The 21,263-nt window shown below is 49.9% G+C and overlaps 1 protein-coding gene across 2 annotated transcripts in view; it reads right to left on the bottom strand.

The window, feature by feature from the left end:
• HMGCS2 (3-hydroxy-3-methylglutaryl-CoA synthase 2) overlaps window positions 1-21,263 on the bottom strand; it is a 32,562-nt gene that overhangs the window by 6,602 nt on the left and 4,697 nt on the right. The window contains exons 3-6 of one of the 2 annotated variants that reach the window (XM_074960864.1): window positions 20,878-21,003; window positions 8,078-8,242; window positions 6,763-6,931; window positions 1,268-1,438 (exon numbers count right to left, since the gene is read on the bottom strand). In XM_074960864.1, the coding sequence (XP_074816965.1) occupies window positions 1,268-1,438; window positions 6,763-6,931; window positions 8,078-8,242; window positions 20,878-21,003 (631 nt within the window). The remainder of the gene's footprint in view (window positions 1-1,267; window positions 1,439-6,762; window positions 6,932-8,077; window positions 8,243-20,877; window positions 21,004-21,263) is intronic. The other variant, XM_074960865.1, reaches the window with a different exon arrangement.

Here is a 21,263-nt window from a genome sequence, read left to right as displayed (position 1 = left end):
GCAGGAGACCAGGGGACGCTGCTGTGTCTCGGGCAGAACTAGGAGCTGTGGGGGAGAGAGTGCGCTAAGGGCCAGGCACAGGCAGGCTCTGCAAAGCACAGTTAGCACCATCATCCTTGGAGTGCACGATTGCCAACCTGCAGGAGCAGGGTCTACCCCACCCTCAGAGGGGCTGAGTCTTTTCTTTCCCCTCTGCCTCTGACACACACTGGGTCTGGTTAAATGGCACCGATAACTTGGATTTAATTGAAACTCCTGTGGCTGCCCTCGCTGCTGGGAGAGAAAACCTCTGCTCTCTGAGGGGGGCAGGGAGCAAGCAGATGGAGCCACCCATCTAGCTGCATGAAGCCCACCCAAGGAGGGTGTCTTTGGGGGGTGGTCTCCCTCCCCTGACAGGTGCACAGAGCTGGGCATGCAGTTCCAGGCAACTCTATGCAAGGAATGAAATAAAAAGACTTTTAAAGTTGCAAAGTGAAGCACTGAAAGGGAAAAACCCACAGACAGGTCATGGCAGAGAAAAGGTCACTGTGCAACCCTGCAATGTGCCCCCTTCTCGGGCTGAGCTCTCCTGATGGGGAGTAACTGCAAGTCTGCAGAAGGCTGCAAGAACAAATATTTTATAATGGCAAACCGCCCCCCCTCCCCCCACACACACCTGCTCATGTGTACACACATACCCATTCACACACACATGCATGCACACAAGCATCTGCCCACTCACATGCACACACATGAACGGTTGAGCACACACACCCCGCTACACACACCCTGCCTGCTTGCATGCATGCACACACATGCTCACGCACACACACATACACGCGCGCATGCGCACACACCACACAAATGCCCACTCACACACACAAATACATCCACATGTGCACACATACTCTTGCTTGTGTGCACACACATGCCCAACCACTCCAACATGCACGCGCGCGCACACACACACACAGAGCTTTGGTACTCAAATGGCCGAGTCATTTTTGCTCCAGTTTTTAAAAAAATGTAACTTCAGGCAGAGACCTGGAAAAATCACAGCTCTTCTTTCAGACTTCCCCGCATTGCGGCTCAGTAGCTGAGAAAGACCCTTTAGACGAGGCGTAACTGCTGCTCAGCACAAAGGCTGCAGGCTCAGACCCCAACTGAAAGTCGGCTTTGTGCCCAACCCTTTGGCTTGTTCTCTGCCGGGCTGTGAGAGTCCCAAGGCCTGGGGACGCGGGGGTGGGGCAGGGCTCGGCGGAAAGGGATGCTTGGAGCTGGCACTCACTGTGCGAGGAGGGAGGCGAGGCAGCCATACATAGACGGGGTGTACATGTTGCCATTGCGAGAGGAGAGGAGCAGTGAGGGCTTGGTTTTCTGGCTGAACATTTCCAAGCTAGCTTTCTGAAAGGCCTTCTCCACATCCTTGTCAGAGTAGGTGTCTTCCAGCTTCACCCCCCTGGGAAGAGGGAGGAGGAGGTTCACTCGTGGGTTCAGCAGTCAAGGGGACCCACTGCACTGGGAAAATGCACCAGCTGCCCAGCACGAATCCCCTCTGGCTATCCGTCTCCCCACAGCGGACTGTGTGGATAACAGCAAGGGTTGATGGCTGGCAGCTCTGCAAATATCAGCTACTGAGGTGCCGCCAGCCTGAAGTCCTGCAGCCCAGTCTACTCACATTGCACCCTGCTTGAATTTGCATAGTCCCTACTGGGGAATCGCTCCCCTTCCTGGACAGTCGCTGCCCCCGGAAGAGAATCTCACCTGCCTGATGGGCCATGGCACCAGCTAGGGAAATCTCACACTCCCCGGAGCCCGGCTAGAAAGTCTTGAGCCCCTCGAACAGCTGCTGCTCCCACACCCGCTTTGTGTTTCCATTTTTAACAATCGAGCTGGGTGACATGATACTCATCATGCCTTTGCTGCCAGTGCAGACATGGACCTGCTGTGTTCAGCCTCATGCCAGTCACTCAGTAGGGATGCAGAGTAGCAAGGAGCGCTCGGCATTATCTGGGGAGACGCCTGCAGCTGGCATTAGAGAAACCTCAATACCCCCGACACAGAACTGTCATTCACCAAACAGCTACCATCCCCCCATGGAAATCTGACCTGCTGCAAAAGCCCACGTGCCCTTTAGGGACACCTCTGTGCCCCACATGGTCGTGGTCATGGCCTCCGTGGGAAATCTCACCTGCCGTAGCAGTAGTACAGCTCCCAGACAGCAAACAATTCCATCAAGGCTGGGAGTGCAGACCTGTTACTTGGGGTGAAATACAATTGGGATGGTGGCGTTCTCCCAAACCCAGGAAATTCAGAAGGTAGGGTAAAGTCAAACAAATCCAAACACGTTACAGTCTGGAAATGCAGCTAGGCACCCAAACAGCCTGAACTTTGCCCTGTCTTGGCCTCTCCCCGGACAGTGAACTCTTGGACACAGGGTGTACTTGAATGTGTTTTTTTTAACAGCGGAACTAAATCTCTCTGCGGCAGCAAAAAGCTGAACTCTGCCCCATGCTGACAACACAAGAACCGTAGGTGACAGATGTGGCAATTACCTGCGTATCCTCACCAAGCTTGACTGAAGCAGGTTGAAGCATTTTAGGAGTTCACTGTATTAAAAATGAAAATGTTCATGTATTCCTGGGGGGTTGTCTGGAATGTCTCTAGTAGGGAGCCAGGACTAATGCAAACCCTGGCAGTGTTCTGATCTTCAAGGGACTCTTTGAAACAATGGGCCTGTCATAAATATAAAGGGAAGGGTAACCACCTTTCTGTATACAGTGCTATAAAATCCCTCCTGGCCAGAGGCAAAACCCCTTCACCTGTAAAGGGTTAAGAAGCTAAGGTAACCTCACTGGCACCTGACCCAAAATGACCAATGAGGGGACAAGATACTTTCAAATCTGGATGGGGGGGGGGGACAAAGGATCTGTCTGTGTGATGCTTTTGCCAGGAACAGATCAAGAATGAAGCCTTACAACTCCTGTTAAATTAGTAAGTAATCCAGCTAGAAATGCGTTAGATTTCCTTTTGTTTAGTGGCTGGTAAAATAAGCTGTGCTGGATGGAATGTATATTCCTGTTTTTGTGTCTTTTTGTAACTTAAGGTTTTGCCTAGAGGGATTCTCTATGTTTTGAATCTGATTACCCTCTAAGGTATTTACCATCCTGATTTTACAGAGGTGATTCTTTTACTTTTTCTTTAATTAAAATTCTTCTTTTAAGAACCTGATTGCTTTTTCATTGTTCTTAAGATCCAAGGGTTTGGGTCTGTGTTCTTCTGTACAAATTGGTGAGGATTCTTATCAAGCCTTCCCCAGGAAAGGGGGTGTAGGGCTTGGGGGGATATTTTGGGGGAAGTCGTCTCCAGTTGGCTCTTTCCCTATTCTTTGTTTAAAACACTTGGTGGTAGCAGCATGGGGTTCAAGGACAAGGCAAAGTTTGTACCCTGGGGAAGTTTTTAACCTAAGCTGGTAAGAATAAGCTTAGGGGGTCTTTCATGCAGGTCCCCACATCTGTACCCAGAGTTCAGAGTGGGGAAGGAAACTTGACAGGGCCAGACAAGGCTGAACTTTTAGTTGAGTAGGTTTCCCAGGAAATACTTGTGGGGGGAGGCAACTTCTCATCTCTGGCCTTTCTCTTAACTGTGCCCTCAGGAGTAACCTATTGTCTGCAGCTCACCTGTTATAGGAGGACAAGATGAGAGGTCCCAGCTGGATAAAAGAGGGACTCACAGATTCACTGGTGGGCTTGCTCTCAGCCAAGGTGGTTATGGACTTATAACCACAGAAAAGCCACTTGGAGGCGCTTGAATGACTGTTTGCCTGCTAGAGCCCTTGCTAGAGACAGGGGGTGATCTCTGGTGAGCTTATTAGCTTGAGCGTAGGTTCCTTTATTGTTTGCAATGTTTTCTCTGTAACACTTTTATCTTAAGAATAAATGTGCTTGCTTAGAAAGAGCTAGGTGGTAACTCCGCTGTGAACAATTACACTGTTCAGAGCCTTTGAGGAGAAAAACAAAGCAGGTGTGTTTAGGCCGCCTGACTTGCTGGGGGATTCACAGTGTAGGCAGGGAATGATGCAGCCAGAAAAGACAGGAGGGAGAGAAACACATGTCTCTGCCCCAGAGAGGTGACGGCTGAGGAGCAAGAAGCCTGAGAGTGAGTGCCCTGGCTGGACCATGGAAGGGGAATACAGGTGCAATTGCCCTTAACTGTGAGATCACACAAGTATGATTGAGGCTTTTTCATGTTTATTGACTCGGATAAGATTAAACTGATTTTAAAAGGCATATAGTGTCCTTGTAGCTGTGTCGGTCCCGGGATATCAGAGAGACAAGGTGATTGAAGTCATATCTTTTATTGGACCAGCTTCCAAAAGATATTACCTCCCCCACCTTGTCTCTTTAAAAGCCTTATTGTTGTTTTTTCCCCCATTTTTGGCATCCCTTATGTGGGATTGGGATGGTCTCAGCTGCACATACACACAAATGCCCTAGTTCCCGCCCCCGAAATCTGACCTTTCTGTTGAGTAGAGCTGATGCAATGGGCAGTTTTTGAAAAGCTATTTAGACTGATGGCCATGTTTTGCCCCTATTTTTCATAACTGAAAGATTGTCACAAAGAATTTGCCCCATTTCAAAATGGCTCCCATCTCCCATTGTTCTCCATAGGACTGAAACTACAGCAACGCTCAGGGAAGATGGCACCCCCCAGGGTGTGCGGAGGCGGAGGCACTTCCGTCCTACTGAGGACAATAGGAGATAGCAGCCATTTTGAAAAAGGGTAGTTGATGGACTTCTCTAGTAGACCTCTAACCTTCAGCTAGGGTGGCCAGATATCCCAATTTTATAGGGACAGTTCCGATATTTGGGGCTTTGTCTTATATAGTTTCCTATTTCCTGCCCCCGGTCCTGATTTTTCACATGTGCTACCTGGTCACCCTACCTTCAGCCTCTGCAGAAGGAGGAACCTTCAGTTATGAAGAATGATGGGGGGGAAATTATCATGAATCCAATTATTTACCTTCCTCTGCAGCATGGGGCATGGGTCTCTTGCAGGTTTAAGCTAGTGTAAATGGTGGATTCCCTGTAACCTGAAGTCTTTAAACCATGATTTGAGGACTTCAGTAACTCAGCCAGAGGTTAGGGATCTGTTACAGGAGTGGGTGGGCAAGGTTCTGTGGCCTGCCATGTGCAGGAGGTCAGACTAAATGATCACCATGGTCCCTCCTGGCCTTAAAGTCTATAAGCTGGAGCCTGTGCACAAGATTCCAGGGCGTTTTAACTCCATGGGAAGTTTGAAGAGTCAGTGTTATTCTGTTACTGAGATTATTAGGGGCAAAAAAAGAGTCTGGTGTAAAATTAAAAATACCTCCTTTAAGAAATGCGATTCCTAAACTAATAGATTGCCTTGTAAATTCTCTGAAAGTTCATTCTGCTCTCAGAGAGCAGCTGCTCCAGGGATGGGAGGAGCTGCTGTATTTTCATACATAACAAAGAGGTTGAATCCCTGCTTTCAGTGCACAGCTCCGCTCAGGCTTCATTACTGAGTTGCTACCAATGTTTCCTCGGCAAACAACAATCTGTAGCTCTTCGATAACAATCCTCGTCTCTCAAGAGAAAAACGATTCTCCCAAAGAATCGTTAGCCCCGACCCCGATCCAGCCAGGATAGCCAATTTGCCACAATGCCTGCAAAACACCTGACGCAGCTAGGCAGTCGGTGTGCTGAGACCCCTGCCCACCACACTGACCAGCACTGTCTCACTGTTTCCTTCTGCTCCCCGACTGTATCCACCTCTTGTCCTTTGTCTCATACTTAGACTGGAAACTCTTTGGAGCAGCTCTTTGTTCCATGTCTGTGTGGTACCTAGCACAGTGGGGTCCTGGTCCATGACTGGGGATCTCTCGCTGCTGCTGCTACATTCCTGTCCACTGACTCTGGCTCTATGGTCACATGCACTCAGCGCTCCCCCAAACCTCAACACAGCAAATAACAGAGAGCCACGTCCCACCTGACCGCAGGCATCCCCTGAGGTAGGAGCTCTACTCGTCCCAACATCCACTAGCTAGAGGGCTCAGACCCCTCTGAATGCCTGCAGCTCCCATGCGAGCCTTGCCCCAGCCCCACCCTCCATGTGCCAGCCTCCCCAGCTTACAGAGCCGAGTGCCCGCAGACCCACACACCGAAATGCTGCCTGCCATAATGCATCAGCCCCTACCAGAGGAGTAAGACGTACTCTGACGCCCAACACCCTGCCAGGGCACCCTTTGCCTCCCCATCACCTGCTGCCCTCGCTAAGGAAATCACACACTCACCCCAAAAATCTTCCTGCAATAACCTCCCCGCTGAGCGTCCGCAGTGCCCCAAGGAAAAAACAGTTCCCACCAAGATGCTCCTAACATGGCCTAGTGGATGGAGCATGAGACTGGAACTCAGGGGACCAGGTTCTATTCCTGGCCCTGCCACTGGCCTGCTGGTTAAGTCACTTCCCCTCTCGGAGCCTCAGTTTCACCATCTGTAAAATTGGGAGAATGCTGCTGAACTGCTTTGTACAGCTCTGCAGATGACAAGTGCTAACTTAAAGCTGGGTATCGTTATCAACAGACATTGAAAAAGAATCTTTCCCTGCACAGTCCCTATGGGGGATGTACCACAGATGTGTGGACCCCACTCCAATTTTCTGCAGCTCCCACTAGTGGAATTGCCCCTCCATGGACGTCGGCAGCCCAGGGACTCCCACACCCCTGGCAGAGGCCACTCCTGCTCTGTAGCGCTCACCCACCTGAAGGCTTGCAGCCCTTTGTAGAGGCCGCTCTGCGTGTCGGGGTTGGGAGCTGCTAGGAAGTCGTTGAGCATCATTCGCCCCACAGACTTCTGCACCAATTTGCAGAAGGGCGTGTGGAAGATCATGAACTGGAAGTCTTCCAGGGTAAAAGGTTTGTCCACCCCCACTGCAGCAGAACAGGAGACAGAAGCCACCCATTAGAGACCCATCAACCCCACTCTGCACAGAGAGCCGCAGCACTTGCAGCAGGCACTGAAGGCAAAGACCCATAGACCTGCCCCACAGAAGGCAATGGGGTGGGTGGGTGGGTGGGTGGGTGGGTGGGTGGGGAAGAGACCCACAGCCTTCCAATGCTGCATAAGGAGACACCGACAACCCCATTGATGCCAGAAATGGGGACAATATGGGGAGATATATTCACCCTCATAGTAAACTAGGGCAGGAGAGTTCCTCTCAGCTCTCTGGCACAGAGTCTCACCCTTCCTGCTGCAGGAGCTACCTTGAAAAGGGACTGGCCCCTGGAGCTGGAAGGGCTCTCTCGATCCAGCAAACTATGAGTGCTGCAGACTCAGCTACCACTACCTGGGCTCAGCCTAGGGGCCTGTTCTGTTCTGGGGCAGTGGGCTGGTTACAATGGCTATTCAGCACAAGCCCATGCAGCCAGGCGCTCACACTTTTGTCCGATGGGGAAGGCCCTCATGGCTCTGGCATGCTGCCGCCAGCGAGCTCCCCGGGCACAGAGCCCTGGATGGGTCACAGCAGGGAAACATGGGTTTTAAACTCTCCTCAGATGGAGGAAACAGCACCCACCATTTCAACATGTGCTGTCTGTCTGATCACCCAGCCAGGCCTGGCCCCTAGCCTCGCATTAACTAGTTTCTTTCCAACGGCTCTCCCACCACTTTGTCTACCAGCCTGGTCAGAGGCCAACAAATTACAGGTTCATGGACTTCTGGTGTCTCCACTTCCTATCCCCACCAATGCATTCCCATCACTCTTGGCCCCTCCAGTCTCTGACCCCTTTGTCCTCTTACCCAGAAATCCACAGGCCCTACAACATGGGGTGGGGTGGGGAAGACAGACACGGTGGGGGTGCCAGAGAGACATACTGTGAGCTCCACAGAGGCAGAGGAGCAGGTACCCCAGCTGACATGGAATAATAGAAATGTCCAGCGGGAAGGGACCTTGAGAGGCCACCTAATCCAGCCCCCTGCACTGAGACAGGACGAAGGAAACCTAGACCATCCCTTACAGGTGTTTGTCTAACCTGTGGCACACACAAGATTTCCCACTTCACTTGTAGGCTCTGTACCTTTCTGCCATTGGCTCTGGATTTTCTTGCGGTAGATAGAATAGCATTGATCCAGGGCCCGGAAATAGCACTGGATAGAGAGTTTCCCATCCACCATGGGATACTCTGAAGCTAGGTCTGGTTTGTAGAAATCATATACATGTTCCATGTGGGTTCCCCGAACACCTTGGAGGAGAGAAAACAGGCTCACCATTGCGTATTGGAGACAGCAGGGGAACAGAACCTCAAACCCTCTCCATACCAGCCCCCCACCTGCAACAAACCTCTCAGCCAAAACCCACCACAGCCCTTTACACACAAAATATTCATCCCGTAAAATTCACAAAATTACATTTCATGAGCCACTTTTCCACCTCCTCTTCCTGCTCTGACCTCATTCTATAGCCTGCATATTTGAGATCTTTTCTATGAAGAGAACCTTCTCAGGATACACTGGAAAGGTAGGTAGATTCTTCTACCATCCCTGTCCGTGTAGTATCTGAGCACCTTCCAGTTGTGCATAACGCAACACGACTAACATCTTGTGCGTGTGGCCCCCTTTCTCTTAGCCTCCCTCTAAAGGGGAAATTCTGAGTGTGGCAGAGTGCTTGGAGTGTTTTTATATAAATATGTACGTGCTGCTCTGTGCTTATAACAGAGAAGACAGATCAAAGAAATGTGTTGGGCACTGGGAAGGGAAGGTGGTGAAGGATGGGATGGTCCTGGGTTCCTAGGGGAGTTCATTCCAGCCCAGCCCCCAAGAAAGCTCAGTCTCCAACACACACACGAGCTTTTCCCTTATGGTAGGGAGGTCCATTCTGCCTGAGGTGCAAAGTTGTCGACCACAGTCCTCATCCTGGAGCTTTAAGCCTGGCCTCTTAGATACCCTGGGACAAAGCAGAGATCGAGCACCTGGAAGGTAAGGACTGAGGCAGTGTCATAAATATAAAGGGAAGGGTAACCACCTTTCTGTATACAGAACTATAAAATCCCTCCCAGCCAGAGGCAAAACCCTTTCACCTGTAAAGGGTTAAGAAGCTAAGATAACCTCACTGGCACCTGACCAAAATGACCAATGAGGAGACAAGATACTTTTAAAGCTGGGGGGGGACAAAGGGTCTGGCTGGCTGTGTGATATTTTTTCCGGGAACAGATCAGGAATGCTCTTCATAACTCCTTAAGTTAGTAAGTAATCTAGCTAGAAATGTGTTAGATTTCCTTTTGTTTAATGGCTGGTAAAATAGCTGTGCTGAATGGAATGTATATTCCTGTTTTTGTGTCTTTTTGTAACTTAAGGTTTTGCCTAGAGGGATTCTCTATGTTTTGGATCTGATTACCCTGTAAGGTATTTACCATCCTGATTTTACAGAGGTGATTCTTTTACTTTAATTAAAATTCTTCTTTTAAGAACCTGATTGCTTTTTCATTGTTCTTAAGATCCAAGGGTTTGGGTCTGTGTTCACCTATGCAAATTGGTGAGGATTTTTAATCAAGCCTTCCCCAGGAAAGGGGGTAAAGGGTTTGGGGGGATATTTTGGGGAAAGACGTCTCCAAGTGGGCTCTTTCCCTGTTCTTTGTTTAACACGCTTGGTGGTGGCAGCATAGGGTTCAAGGACAAGGCAAAGTTTGTACCCTGAGGAAGTTTTTAACCTAAGCTGGCAAGAATAAGTTTAGGGGGTCTTTCATGCAGGTCCCCACATCTGTACCCTAGAGTTCAGAGTGGGGAAGGAACCTTGACATGGTGGCAGAGCGGTGGGATCATTTTGAGATTTTTTATTTTTTTTTAGATCATTTTGAACCAGAAGCACAGCAGGCTTTTAAAAGGGTTTTGTAAAAGGGGATAGCAGCAAGCATAACAAAGGGATCTTCCTTTTGTGAGCTGGAGTTTTCTCTACCTAAAGGCAGGGTAGTTAACCTCCTGCAGGGAAATTCACAAGTTTTTCCCAGACCTGAAGAGGTTTTTTTTTTTAGCTAAGAGCAGCTAGAGGATTTTTCTGTAGGCTGAGAATAGCTATCACAGAACATAGGTATCAGGTTACAGCACAACTAAATTTTACAAGCCAGGTTTTTTTTGTTGTTTTTTTTTTAAACTCTCGGGTGTAAAGTTAGTTAAAAACAGAGAGGCTAAGATGACAGAACCCAAGGCAGAAAAAGCCAAAGAGGCTGCCCACAGGAGAGAAATGGAGGCAAAGGAAAATTAAATGCAGGCTGCCCACAGGAGAGCTATGGAGGTAAAGGAAAAAGAGAGGAAGCATGCTGAGGAGGAAAAGGAAAAAGAGAGGAAGCATGCTGAGGAGGAAAAGGAAAAAGAGAGGAAGCATGCACTGGAGATGGAGAAGGCAAAGGCTCAGCAGAATATACCAACAAACCCTAGCACTCCTTCTCCAGGTACCGCTTCACATCCCAGGAAGTTCCCCACCTACAAAGCAGGCGATGGTACCGAGGCCTTCTTAGAAAACTTCGAAAGGGCCTGCCTTGGGTACAGCATCTCTACAGACCAGTACATGGTAGAGCTGAGGCCGCAGCTCAGTGGACCCTTAGCAGAGGTGGCGGCTGAAATGCCTAAGGAACACATGAACAAGTATGAACTGTTTAAAACCAAGGCAAGAGTCAGAATGGGGCTAACACCCGAGCATTCCCGTTGGCGGTTCAGAGCCATAAGGTGGAAACCAGACCTCTCATTTACCCGACATGCCTACTACATTGGGAAACATTGGGATGTCTGGATATCAGGAGCAAGTGTTAAATCTCCAGAAGAGTTGCCCTTCCTAATGCAAATGGGGCAGTTCTTACAGGGTGTTCCTGAGGATATAGAAAGATACATCCTAGACGGGAAGCCCAAAACTGTAATCGAGGTGGGGGAGATTGGAGCCAAATTGGTGGAGGTGGCAGAAAAGAAAAAAACTAGTAGCAGTTGGGGCGAATATCAGAAGGGGCAAACTGGAACAAAACGGGTGGAGGGAGGAGAGAGGAACAATCCTGGTTGCAGTTGGAGTGTAGATCAGAAGGGACAACCTCCGAACTCACCCTACTACCGGGGACAACCCAAGACCCCAACTAAACACCGAGCAATGCTCCAGACACCTTATTGTCCTGCCACACCGTTCTCCAGCAACCCACCTCGCCCCAATGACCCGTCAGCTGGACGATGTTTAAATGTAACAAGTCGGGGCATGTAAAGGCCAACTGCCCCAAGAACCCCAACAGATTACAGTTCATTGCACCGGAATCACACCAGAGGTCCTCAGGCCCAGATGCCTCCCAGATACCCTCGGAGCAGAGGGAAACTGTGAGTGTGGGTGGAAAGAAGGTCACTGCGTGGAGGGACACCGGAGCGCAAGTGTCGGCTATCCATGCTTCCTTACTGGACCCCAATTTAACTAACCCAGAGATCCAAGTGACAATTCAACCTTTCAAGTCCAACTCTTTCAATTTGCCTACAGCCAAGTTGCCTGTCCAGTACAAGGGCTGGTCAGGAACATGGACTTTTGCCGTCTGTGATGATTATCCCATCCCCATGCTGTTGGGGGAAGACTTGGCCAATCATGTGAAGCTAGCCAAGAGGGTGGGAATGGTCACCCGCAGCCAGGCTAAGCAAGCTGACATGCCTAGCTCTGTTCCAGAAACTTCTACCAGGACCTGGCCAGAGGTAATGGAACCAGACCCCATGCCAATGTCTGCAATGGCAGTAGTGGATCCAGTCCCAGAGACCCAGACAGAGCCAGTCCCAGAACCGGAACTGGCGGAACAACCAGCACCAGAACCATTGCCAGCACTGAATCCATTACTTGCAACCCCAACACCAGAGGGCCCCACCGAACCTGCACTGGCAGCAGCAGATAACCCTACACAAGAGGCTCAGCCAGAGCCTGAACCTCAACATAGTGCACCAGCGGAAAGTGGTTCACAGTCAATGGAAACAGCCCCATCCCCTACATCGCTTCCAGAGGGACCAAGCCCAAATCCACAATCCAATGAGGAACTGATGTCTCCAGCCTCAAGGGAACAGTTCCAGAGCAAACAGGAAGCAGATGAAAGCCTCCTAAGAGCTTGGACGATGGCACAGAGCAACCCACCGCCTCTCAGCTCTTCTAATTGATCCAGGTTTGATGTAGAAAGAGGACTTTTATGCAAGGAAACTCTTTCTGGTGGACACCAGGAAGACTGGCATCCTCAAAGACAGTTGGTAGTTCCAACTAAGTACTGGGTAAAGCTATTAAGCTTAGCCCACGATCATCCTAGTGGCCATGCCGGGGTGAACAGAACCAAAGACCATTTGGGAAAGTTGTTCCACTGGGAGGGAATGAGCAAGGATTTTTCTACCTATGTCCGGTCTTGTGAGGTGTGTCAAAGAGTGGGAAAACCCCAAGACCAGGTCAAAGCCCCTCTCCAGCCACTCCCCATCACTGAGGTTCCATTTCAGCGAGTAGCTGTGGATATTCTGGGTCGTTTTCTGAAAAAGACACCCAGAGGAAAGCAGCACATACTGACTTTCATAGATTTTGCCACCCGATGGCCAGAAGCAGTAGCTCTAAGCAACACTAGGGCTAAAAGTGTGTGCCAGGCACTAACAGACATTTTTGCCAGGGTAGGTTGGCCCTCCGACATCCTCACAGATGCAGGAACTAATTTCCTGGCAGGAACTATGGAAAGCCTTTGGGAAGCTCATGGGGTAAATCACTTGGTTGCCACTCCTTACCACCATCAAACAAATGGCATGGTGGAGAAGTTTAATGGAACTTTGGGGGCCATGATAAGTAAATTCGTAAATGAGCACTCCAATGTTTGGGACCTAGTGTTGCAACAGTTGCTCTTTGCCTACAGAGTTGTACCACATCCCAGTTTAGGGTTTTCACCATTTGAACTTGTATATGGCCGCGAGGTTAAGGGGCCATTACAGTTGGTGAAGCAGCAATGGGAGGGGTTTACACCTTCTCCAGGAACTAACATTCTGGACTTTGTAACCAACCTACAAAACACCCTCTGAACCTCTCTAGCCCTTGCTAAAGAAAACCTACAGGATGCTCAAAAAGAGCAAAAAGCATGGTATGATAAACATGCCAGAGAGCGTTCCTTCAAAGTAGGGGACCAGGTCATGGTCTTAAAGGCGCTCCAGGCCCATAAAATGGAAGCGTCGTGGGAAGGGCCATTCACAGTCCAAGAGTGCTTGGGAGCTGTTAATTATCTCATAGCATTCACCACCTCCAACCAAAAATCTAAGGTGTATCATATTAATTCTCTAAAGCCCTTTTATTCTGGAGAATTAAAGGTTTGTTATTTTACATCCCAGGGAAGAGATGACGCTGAGTGGCCTGAAGGCGTCTACTATGAAGGGAAAAGTGCTGGTGGCATGGAAGAGGTGAACCTCTCCATGACCCTTGGGCGTATGCAGTGACAGCAGATCAAGGAGCTGTGCACTAGCTATGCGCCGACATTCTCAGCCACCCCGGGACTGACTGAACGGGCATACCACTCCATTGACACAGGTAATGCTCACCCAATTAAAGTCCAACCTTACCGGGTGTCTCTTCAAGCTAAAACTGCTATACAACGGGAGATCCAGGATATGTTACAGATGGGTGTAATCCACCCCTCTGGCAGTGCATGGGTATCTCCAGTGGTTTTAGTTCCCAAGACAGATGGGGAGATACATTTTTGCGTGGACTACCGTAAGCTAAATGCTGTAACTCGCCCAGACAACTATCCAGTGCCACGCACAGATGAACTATTAGAGAAACTGGGATGGGCCCAGTTCATCTCTACCTTGGACTTAACCAAGGGGTACTGGCAGGTACCGCTAGATGAATCCGCCAAGGAAAGATCAGCCTTCACCACACATGTCAAGCTGTATGAATTTAATGTGCTCCCTTTCAGGCTGCGGAATGCACCCGCCATCTTCCGAAGACTTGTAGATGGTCTCCTAGCAGGACTGGGAGACTATGCAGTCGCCTACCTTGATGATGTGGCCATATTTTCGGATTCCTGGGCAGAACACCTGGAACATCTACAAAAAGTCTTTAAGCGCAGAAGGGAGGCAGGACTAACTGTTAAGGCTAAGAAGTGTCAAACAGGCCTAAAAAGAGTGACTTACCTTGGACACCATGTGGGTCAAGGAACTATCAACCCCCTTCAGGCCAAAGTGGATGCTATCCAAAAGTGGCCTGTCCCAAAGTCAAAGAAACAGGTCCAATCCTTCTTAGGCTTGGCTGGATATTACAGGCGATTTGTACCGCAATACAGCCAAATCACCGCCCCACTGACAGACCTAACCAAAAAGAAACAGCCAAATGCTGTTCAGTGGACCGAAGAGTGTCAGAAAGCCTTTACCCAGCTTAAAGCGACACTCATGTCTGACCCTGTGCTAAGGGCCCCAGACTTTGACAAACCATTCCTAGTAACCACAGATGCGTCCAAGCGTGGTGTGGGAGCAGTTTTAATGCAGGAAGGACCAGATCAAGAATTCCATCCTGTCGTGTTTCTCAGCAAGAAGCTGTCTGAGAGGGAAAGCGACTGGTCAATCAGTGAAAAGGAATGTTATGCCATTGTCTACGCTCTGGAAAAGCTACTCCCATACGTTTGGGGATGGTGTTTCCACCTGCAAACTGACTATGCTGCGCTACAGTGGCTTCATACAGCCACGGGAAATAACAAAAAACTTATTCGGTGGAGTTTAGCTCTCCAAGATTTTGATTTTGACATGCAAAACATCTCAGGAGCTTCTAACAAAGTGGCTGATGCACTCTCCCATGAAAGTTTCCCAGAATCAACTGGTTAAAATCGTCCTTGAGATGTGGAAAATATTGTTAGTCTTTATATACTTGGTTGTATATTTAGAGGTGCACGTGTCTTGTTAACTCTGTTTTCTCCTAGAGCTCCAAGAAGAAATCACAGCCAGTGTTTCACCATAGCTATGATTTGGGGGGCGTGTCATAAATATAAAGGGAAGGGTAACCACCTTTCTGTATACAGAACTATAAAATCCCTCCCAGCCAGAGGCAAAACCCTTTCACCTGTAAAGGGTTAAGAAGCTAAGATAACCTCACTGGCACCTGACCAAAATGACCAATGAGGAGACAAGATACTTTTAAAGCTGGGGGGGGGGACAAAGGGTCTGGCTGGCTGTGTGATATTTTTTCCGGGAACAGATCAGGAATGCTCTTCATAACTCCTTAAGTTAGTAAGTAATCTAGCTAGAAATGTGTTAGATTTCCTTTTGTTTAATGGCTGGTAAAATAGCTGTGCTGAATGGAATGTATATTCCTGTTTTTGTGTCTTTTTGTAACTTAAGGTTTTGCCTAGAGGGATTCTCTATGTTTTGGATCTGATTACCCTGTAAGGTATTTACCATCCTGATTTTACAGAGGTGATTCTTTTACTTTTTCTTTAATTAAAATTCTTCTTTTAAGAACCTGATTGCTTTTTCATTGTTCTTAAGATCCAAGGGTTTGGGTCTGTGTTCACCTATGCAAATTGGTGAGGATTTTTAATCAAGCCTTCCCCAGGAAAGGGGGTAAAGGGTTTGGGGGGATATTTTGGGGAAAGACGTCTCCAAGTGGGCTCTTTCCCTGTTCTTTGTTTAACACGCTTGGTGGTGGCAGCATAGGGTTCAAGGACAAGGCAAAGTTTGTACCTTGAGGAAGTTTTTAACCTAAGCTGGTAAGAATAAGCTTAGGGGGTCTTTCATGTAGGTCCCCACATCCGTACCCTAGAGTTCAGAGTGGGGAAGGAACCTTGACAGGCAGTGAACCCGATATTCTATGGGAAGCTGGCATAGGGGACAGAGGATGGTTTGTTGGGCCCATGGCATCCCATGTTGCTAAGGAGATGTGCTGCCCTATCCTATATTAGCTTGAGTTTACTAAGTGCTGCCGGTTTCATGGCCAGGTGTACCACACTGCTGCAGCCCATCCGAGAGGTGACGAAGGTGTGTACAACTGGGGCCAGGCTGTCATCTGCCAGCATGGGGCAGAGTTCCCCAGCCAGATGGAGATAGCAGAAAGTGTTTCTCGTGGACACTGCCACAGGAGAGCTCAGCGTCAGCAAGGAATTCAGGAGCCTCCTAAGCTATGGACTAAACTGACCAGCTGACCAGTTGTGCCACCATGGCTGCAAACTCCTCAAAGTGCTTCCTCCGGCCGCCAGCACTGGCCATCCTGGTGACAGTGGTGTGATTGTATGTGGTGAAGGAGAGGTAGAGCGGTGTGTCATCTGCATATCGCTGCACTTGAGTCTATGTCCTCTGACCAGTTCACCTAGGGGCTGCATGTAGATGCTGACTTAGGATCAGGGACTCCACCAGCGATGGGTTCAGAGGCAGAAGTGCAGTTTCCTATCACTGCTGCTTGAGTGTGTCCCTACCGGATGAATTTAAACCATTTTACTGCGCTCCCCGGGACCTGTCACCTCTCAGAGGCAGGACAGCTGTACCTCATGGCTGACCGTGGGGAATGCTGCAGAGAAATCAAGGAGGCTGAGATTGGATGTCTGCCCTCTATCCACTGACAGCAGGAGTTCATCCAGCAGTGCCACTGAAGCAATTTCAGGCCCATATCCTGCCCCGAATCCAGATTATGCCAGGTCTGGAATATTAGCTTCAGTTAGATGGGCATATAGTTGGCCTTTGGTTAATGACTCTGCGAGCTTGCTCAGGAGTGGGAGATTGATACTAGACAGTGCTCAGCTAGAACCGATGTGTCCAGGGCAGGTTTCTTCAGTGCTGCTTGGACAGTTGCATGTTTGAAGGGGGAAGGGAAGATTCCTTCCCTGAATGAGGCTGGTTGCTCAGGACTCTCCTTCACTAGCCAGGAAGGGCCTGGGGTGGATTCAAGCTGCTGTAGGGTTTCCAGTCTTCCCTGAGGAGTGAATATGCTGAACTCCAGGAATGGGCTGCTGGTAGCTGGATACAGGCAGAGAGGGCCCTGTTTTGAAGCCTTCCTGAACGGGCATTAACCTTTCAGTGCAGCAGGACAATGGTTCTTTGCAGTCCTTGGTGTTGGGCTCTGGTGCAGGCTGTAGGCCCTCAGGATTGAGGAAGCTGTTTACCATCCTGGACAGCTCCTTAGGGCAGCTACGACAGTTCAGGGCCTGTAATACAGCCTCAGCTTAGGCCTGGGGCAGCTGTGTGTTTCAGTCTGCTTCAGCCTTCATTTTCTGCCATCCACACTCGAGATTCCGACCCCCCATCCAGCTCAGAGTTGGGAACAGCTGGGTGACAGAGATGGAGGGGCTGTGGGGGTGGGGAGACAGTGTGTCAGAGGTCAAGGCGGAAGTACCAGGATGATGATTCACCGGTTCCTCGACTCCCCATTCTGTGCTGGGCGGGCGGCTGTGCTGGAATTCAATAGCATCTAAGAGGCTGTGTGGTCAGGTCAGACTCACGGGCCTTGTCAGAGCTCTCACAGCTCCCAGGTCGCTGCCTGACGGAGGTGAAGGTCCAGCCCAGCCAGTGACTGGGCTGTGATGTGATCAGCAGCGAATCGACTCCAAAGACCTAGGTGTGACCCACTGTGTGGGTTGGACCAGAGACAGCCTGTGAGATCCGAGGGCTGCAAGTGAGGACTTTAGGCTTTAGCATTGGAGGCCTTGTCAGCACGCATGTTAACGTCTCCCAGGACACCAAGTCTGGGGCATGCGCCAGCATTGCTAACAAGGGTCAGTGTAGTGAACCCGTAGTCTGTCTGTGAACGTGAGCTCTAGGTTAGCAATGGCTCCTGGTTCTAGCATCCGGTAAGACAAGGTCATCTAAAGCCATTCACCAGAGGCACCTCATTCGAACTTGACCTTTGCAGAGAAGACAAATGAAGTGCCACCTGGTTCCTGGCCCTGAGACAGGCTGGGGGAGACAGTGAGCCAGCTGTGAGGAAGTGGAGATTCTCTTGGGTTTTTCTTGGTTTTTCAATGGTTTGCAATGCAGACAGGGTGGGACTCAGTTTCCCTGGGTGTTACTGGTTTAACGAGATGATGGGAGAGGGAGTTTGTTGTTACAGAGGACCAGCAACGGAACTTGGGACCCAAGCCAATGGCCTGGAGGACGGATACCCCAGCGACTGGTGACCAGGAGGCCCAGCTTGGGAATCACAGCCAGTTCTGGCCAGTGGGAGGTCAATGGGCTGCAGAGAGAGAACCCCGGTGACCTGACCAGTCAGTTCCAGCCAGTGGGGAGCAAAGGACGGCTGAGAGGAGAGGAGGCCCAGGCCACACTGTTTACCATGACAGAAGACAAAGGACAGAGGCAGGACCTGGAGGAGGTGATATTGGATGCCCAGCTGGAAAGCACGGGGGCTCAGGACTGGAGGGAGAGAGTAGGCAGAGCCCACCTGGATGCAGGGGAGACTTAGATGTACTGTGCTGAGGGAGGCCAGGCCTCAGGGCCCTGAGAGTTTCCTATGCTGCGTTCAGATGCTCAATAAACTCTCCTGTTTTACACTGGCTGAGAGTCGCTCCGGTCTAGAGAACAGAGTTGCATTATTCCCTCTGGGAGCGGAGGCCCCGGGGGTCCAGAGCGAGCGGACTCCCTGAGGGGGCCCACGGTGAGAGACAGGCGTGCTAAGGCTCAGAGAGGTGTGGTTCCAGGAGGCGGAGGGGTTTAACCCCGGAGAGAGAGTGGACCCCCGAGAAGGGCTGTCACACTGAAGGGGGTTCCCCCCAGGGACCGTACGGGGCCCAGAGTGGGCACGACCTGTGAGTCCGTGACACCAGCGCGCCCACCCAACCTGGTCTCTGTGACACAGGCGGTCTCTGGGACTACATCACTGATAAGGACATGCATTGTTTGCTGGCAGTGGATCTCACACAGATCAACATCAGTCTGAGTTCATATAGCTTCGCGCTGCCTGCTTCAGGCCTGCGGCTAGGAACCTTCCTGAGCTGTGCACAGGCAGCAGGAGTCTGATATCCGTGCTCTTAGATTGCTCTGTTTTCTTGTATGATTCATCCCAGCTTGGACAGTGATGGGTAAGACAGAGGGCTGTGTAGTGCCTGCTCCATTTGCCAGATGTCAGGGAAAAGGTGTGTTTGAACCATAACACACTTGAGTCCTGGGAATGGGCACAGCTAAAGTAGCCTGTTCCTGGATCAGTCATGTTGGCCAGATTATGGAAAGATCTCAGCTTCTCTGGATCTTTGTATTTATTTATTTTATATCTCTTGTATACTTCCAGTCCTTTGTTGTTAATTAGGTCAAGCCACATGTGTACTGGGCCTGGGACAGTTGTGTCCATGGTTTGTAATTTGGCAAGATCTTCCAAAAAACCCTTTATTTGTTTTTGCAAATTTAGTGTCTCTTAGTAAAATCCTTTGTTGCCTAAACCATGTGCTCTGTTTCCATCAAAGTCCTTGTGCTTATGACAAGTTTCACCACACTTATGCTAGCTGGATGGAAATGCACAGACACAGGGCCAGAGTCTCAGCTGGTGAAAGGTGACATAGCTACACTGCCCTCAGTGCAGCCAGGCCAATTCACACTTGACACATAGTTTCTTTGAGACTGCCACCACATATTGTTGAAGCTGGGGCTTCAATCATTCTCTCTTTATTTAGCCAACCACGAGGCTGATGGCGGCTGTGAAAATTCAGCAATTCTTCGCAATTAGCTTTAAGACCATGTTACATGTTGCATCATGTCATGGGGCGTGTAGATCCCATGTGGACCTGGCAACCAAGGAGTTACTAGAGGAACTGCTGATCAACCTTGATCAGCAGCCTCACAGCAGCTAGGAGAATAACAGAGCTGAAAAGCAGAGCGGTTGGTGGCTGCCAGAGAAGGCAAGCAGGCCAGGGACCGAGGGTCCTGCCAGGAAGCTAGTGAGAGGCTGCCCCAGAATGACAATGACCCAGAGACAAAATAGCCAGAGCCACAGGCTGCAGAAACCGACAGACCCAAGGGATATAGGAAGAAGCTCAGGGCACAGCAGGAGAATTGTGGAGGACTGATTCTGCCTGCCTGGATTCAGGGCCCTAAGTTGGACCCAGCGGACTGGGTGGGCCCGGGTTCCCACACTTACCCCTTAACAGCCAAAGGGGGTTCTCGGCCCCTTGAGGACAAGGCCCAGCTAACCCCCGCCAAGCATAAGGGGAAGTCCATAAACCCCAGTGGGATGGAAATTAACATCTTTGACCCCAGAACAGGACTACAGAGAGTCAGAGAAGAAGAGTGGACTGACCACCCCGCTGATCCAAGCGGACTTTGTGCAGTGCCCTGTCTGGCCAAAGGGAAGCACTGACGCACTGGGGCACCACTCCAAATGTCTCTTTCCATGAGGTTTAAGTAGTTCTGAGGAGCCAGACATCAGGCTTGTAAGATGACTGCATCTGAGAAGTTCTTTCCTCTTTTACATTTTATTTTCATGAAGGCCTCCTTTGCACAATTCACCTCTGCATGGAGGAGACTGCAGCAGCTTGGACTTGGTACTCGACAATTTTCTTTTCATACACAGACTTAGTGGCCAAGATTTTGAAAAAAGGAGCCTAGAATTAGGCTCTTAGGTGCCTACTTATGAATTAACCCAAGTTGAGTGGGTGCTGAGCACACAGCAGCTCCCACTGACTTCAGACCAAAACCATAGCCCTTACTCATTACTGATCATCTTATTAAGAGCCATGAAGTGCCCCATGTGCCTCCCTCATCCTGAAATATGAATTCCACAGGAGACCAATTGCTGCAAGGCTCAGGAAGGATTGATGTCCAGAGACACAACCTGGGACCATGTGTCTCCAGGGCTAAGCTGCCCCTGGACAGTGGCCTATTCCTAGAACCTGGGCAGCTCTGGCCAAGCACCAAACATTCCTAGGAAAGACAAAGTCATTCTATTAACAGTACCAACCTCTCTCTAGCACCAGAGGGGCCCCTGGTCCAACCAGCATCGCTACAGCTCCTGCCCCTCCTGTGGGACGGGCATTGCCAGTGGCATAGACTGCAATGTCACCACAGACCACCACTGCATAGCGCCCTAGGATAGGATGAGAACACAGAATGGTTAGGCATAAACATGAAAAAAATCACATACAAGTCTAAAACTCTGTTTATCCCTCTGCCAAAAGTTACACTGTGGTTAAGTTTGCATATATGTAAGGTGGAAAAATCCCTTGAGACTTGTGACCTGCAAGGGAAACAAAACTGAGCATGTGCCCTTTTCACCACCACCGCCTTGCTTTGATGGATAGACCCTTTGATGGATAAAGGGAGCCTGACATGTTTAAGCTTTTTATT

This window comes from Natator depressus, chromosome 8, assembly GCF_965152275.1.
Source record: "Natator depressus isolate rNatDep1 chromosome 8, rNatDep2.hap1, whole genome shotgun sequence".
Taxonomy (NCBI): Eukaryota; Metazoa; Chordata; order Testudines; family Cheloniidae; genus Natator; species Natator depressus.
This window is presented reverse-complemented; position numbering and strand designations above follow the sequence as displayed.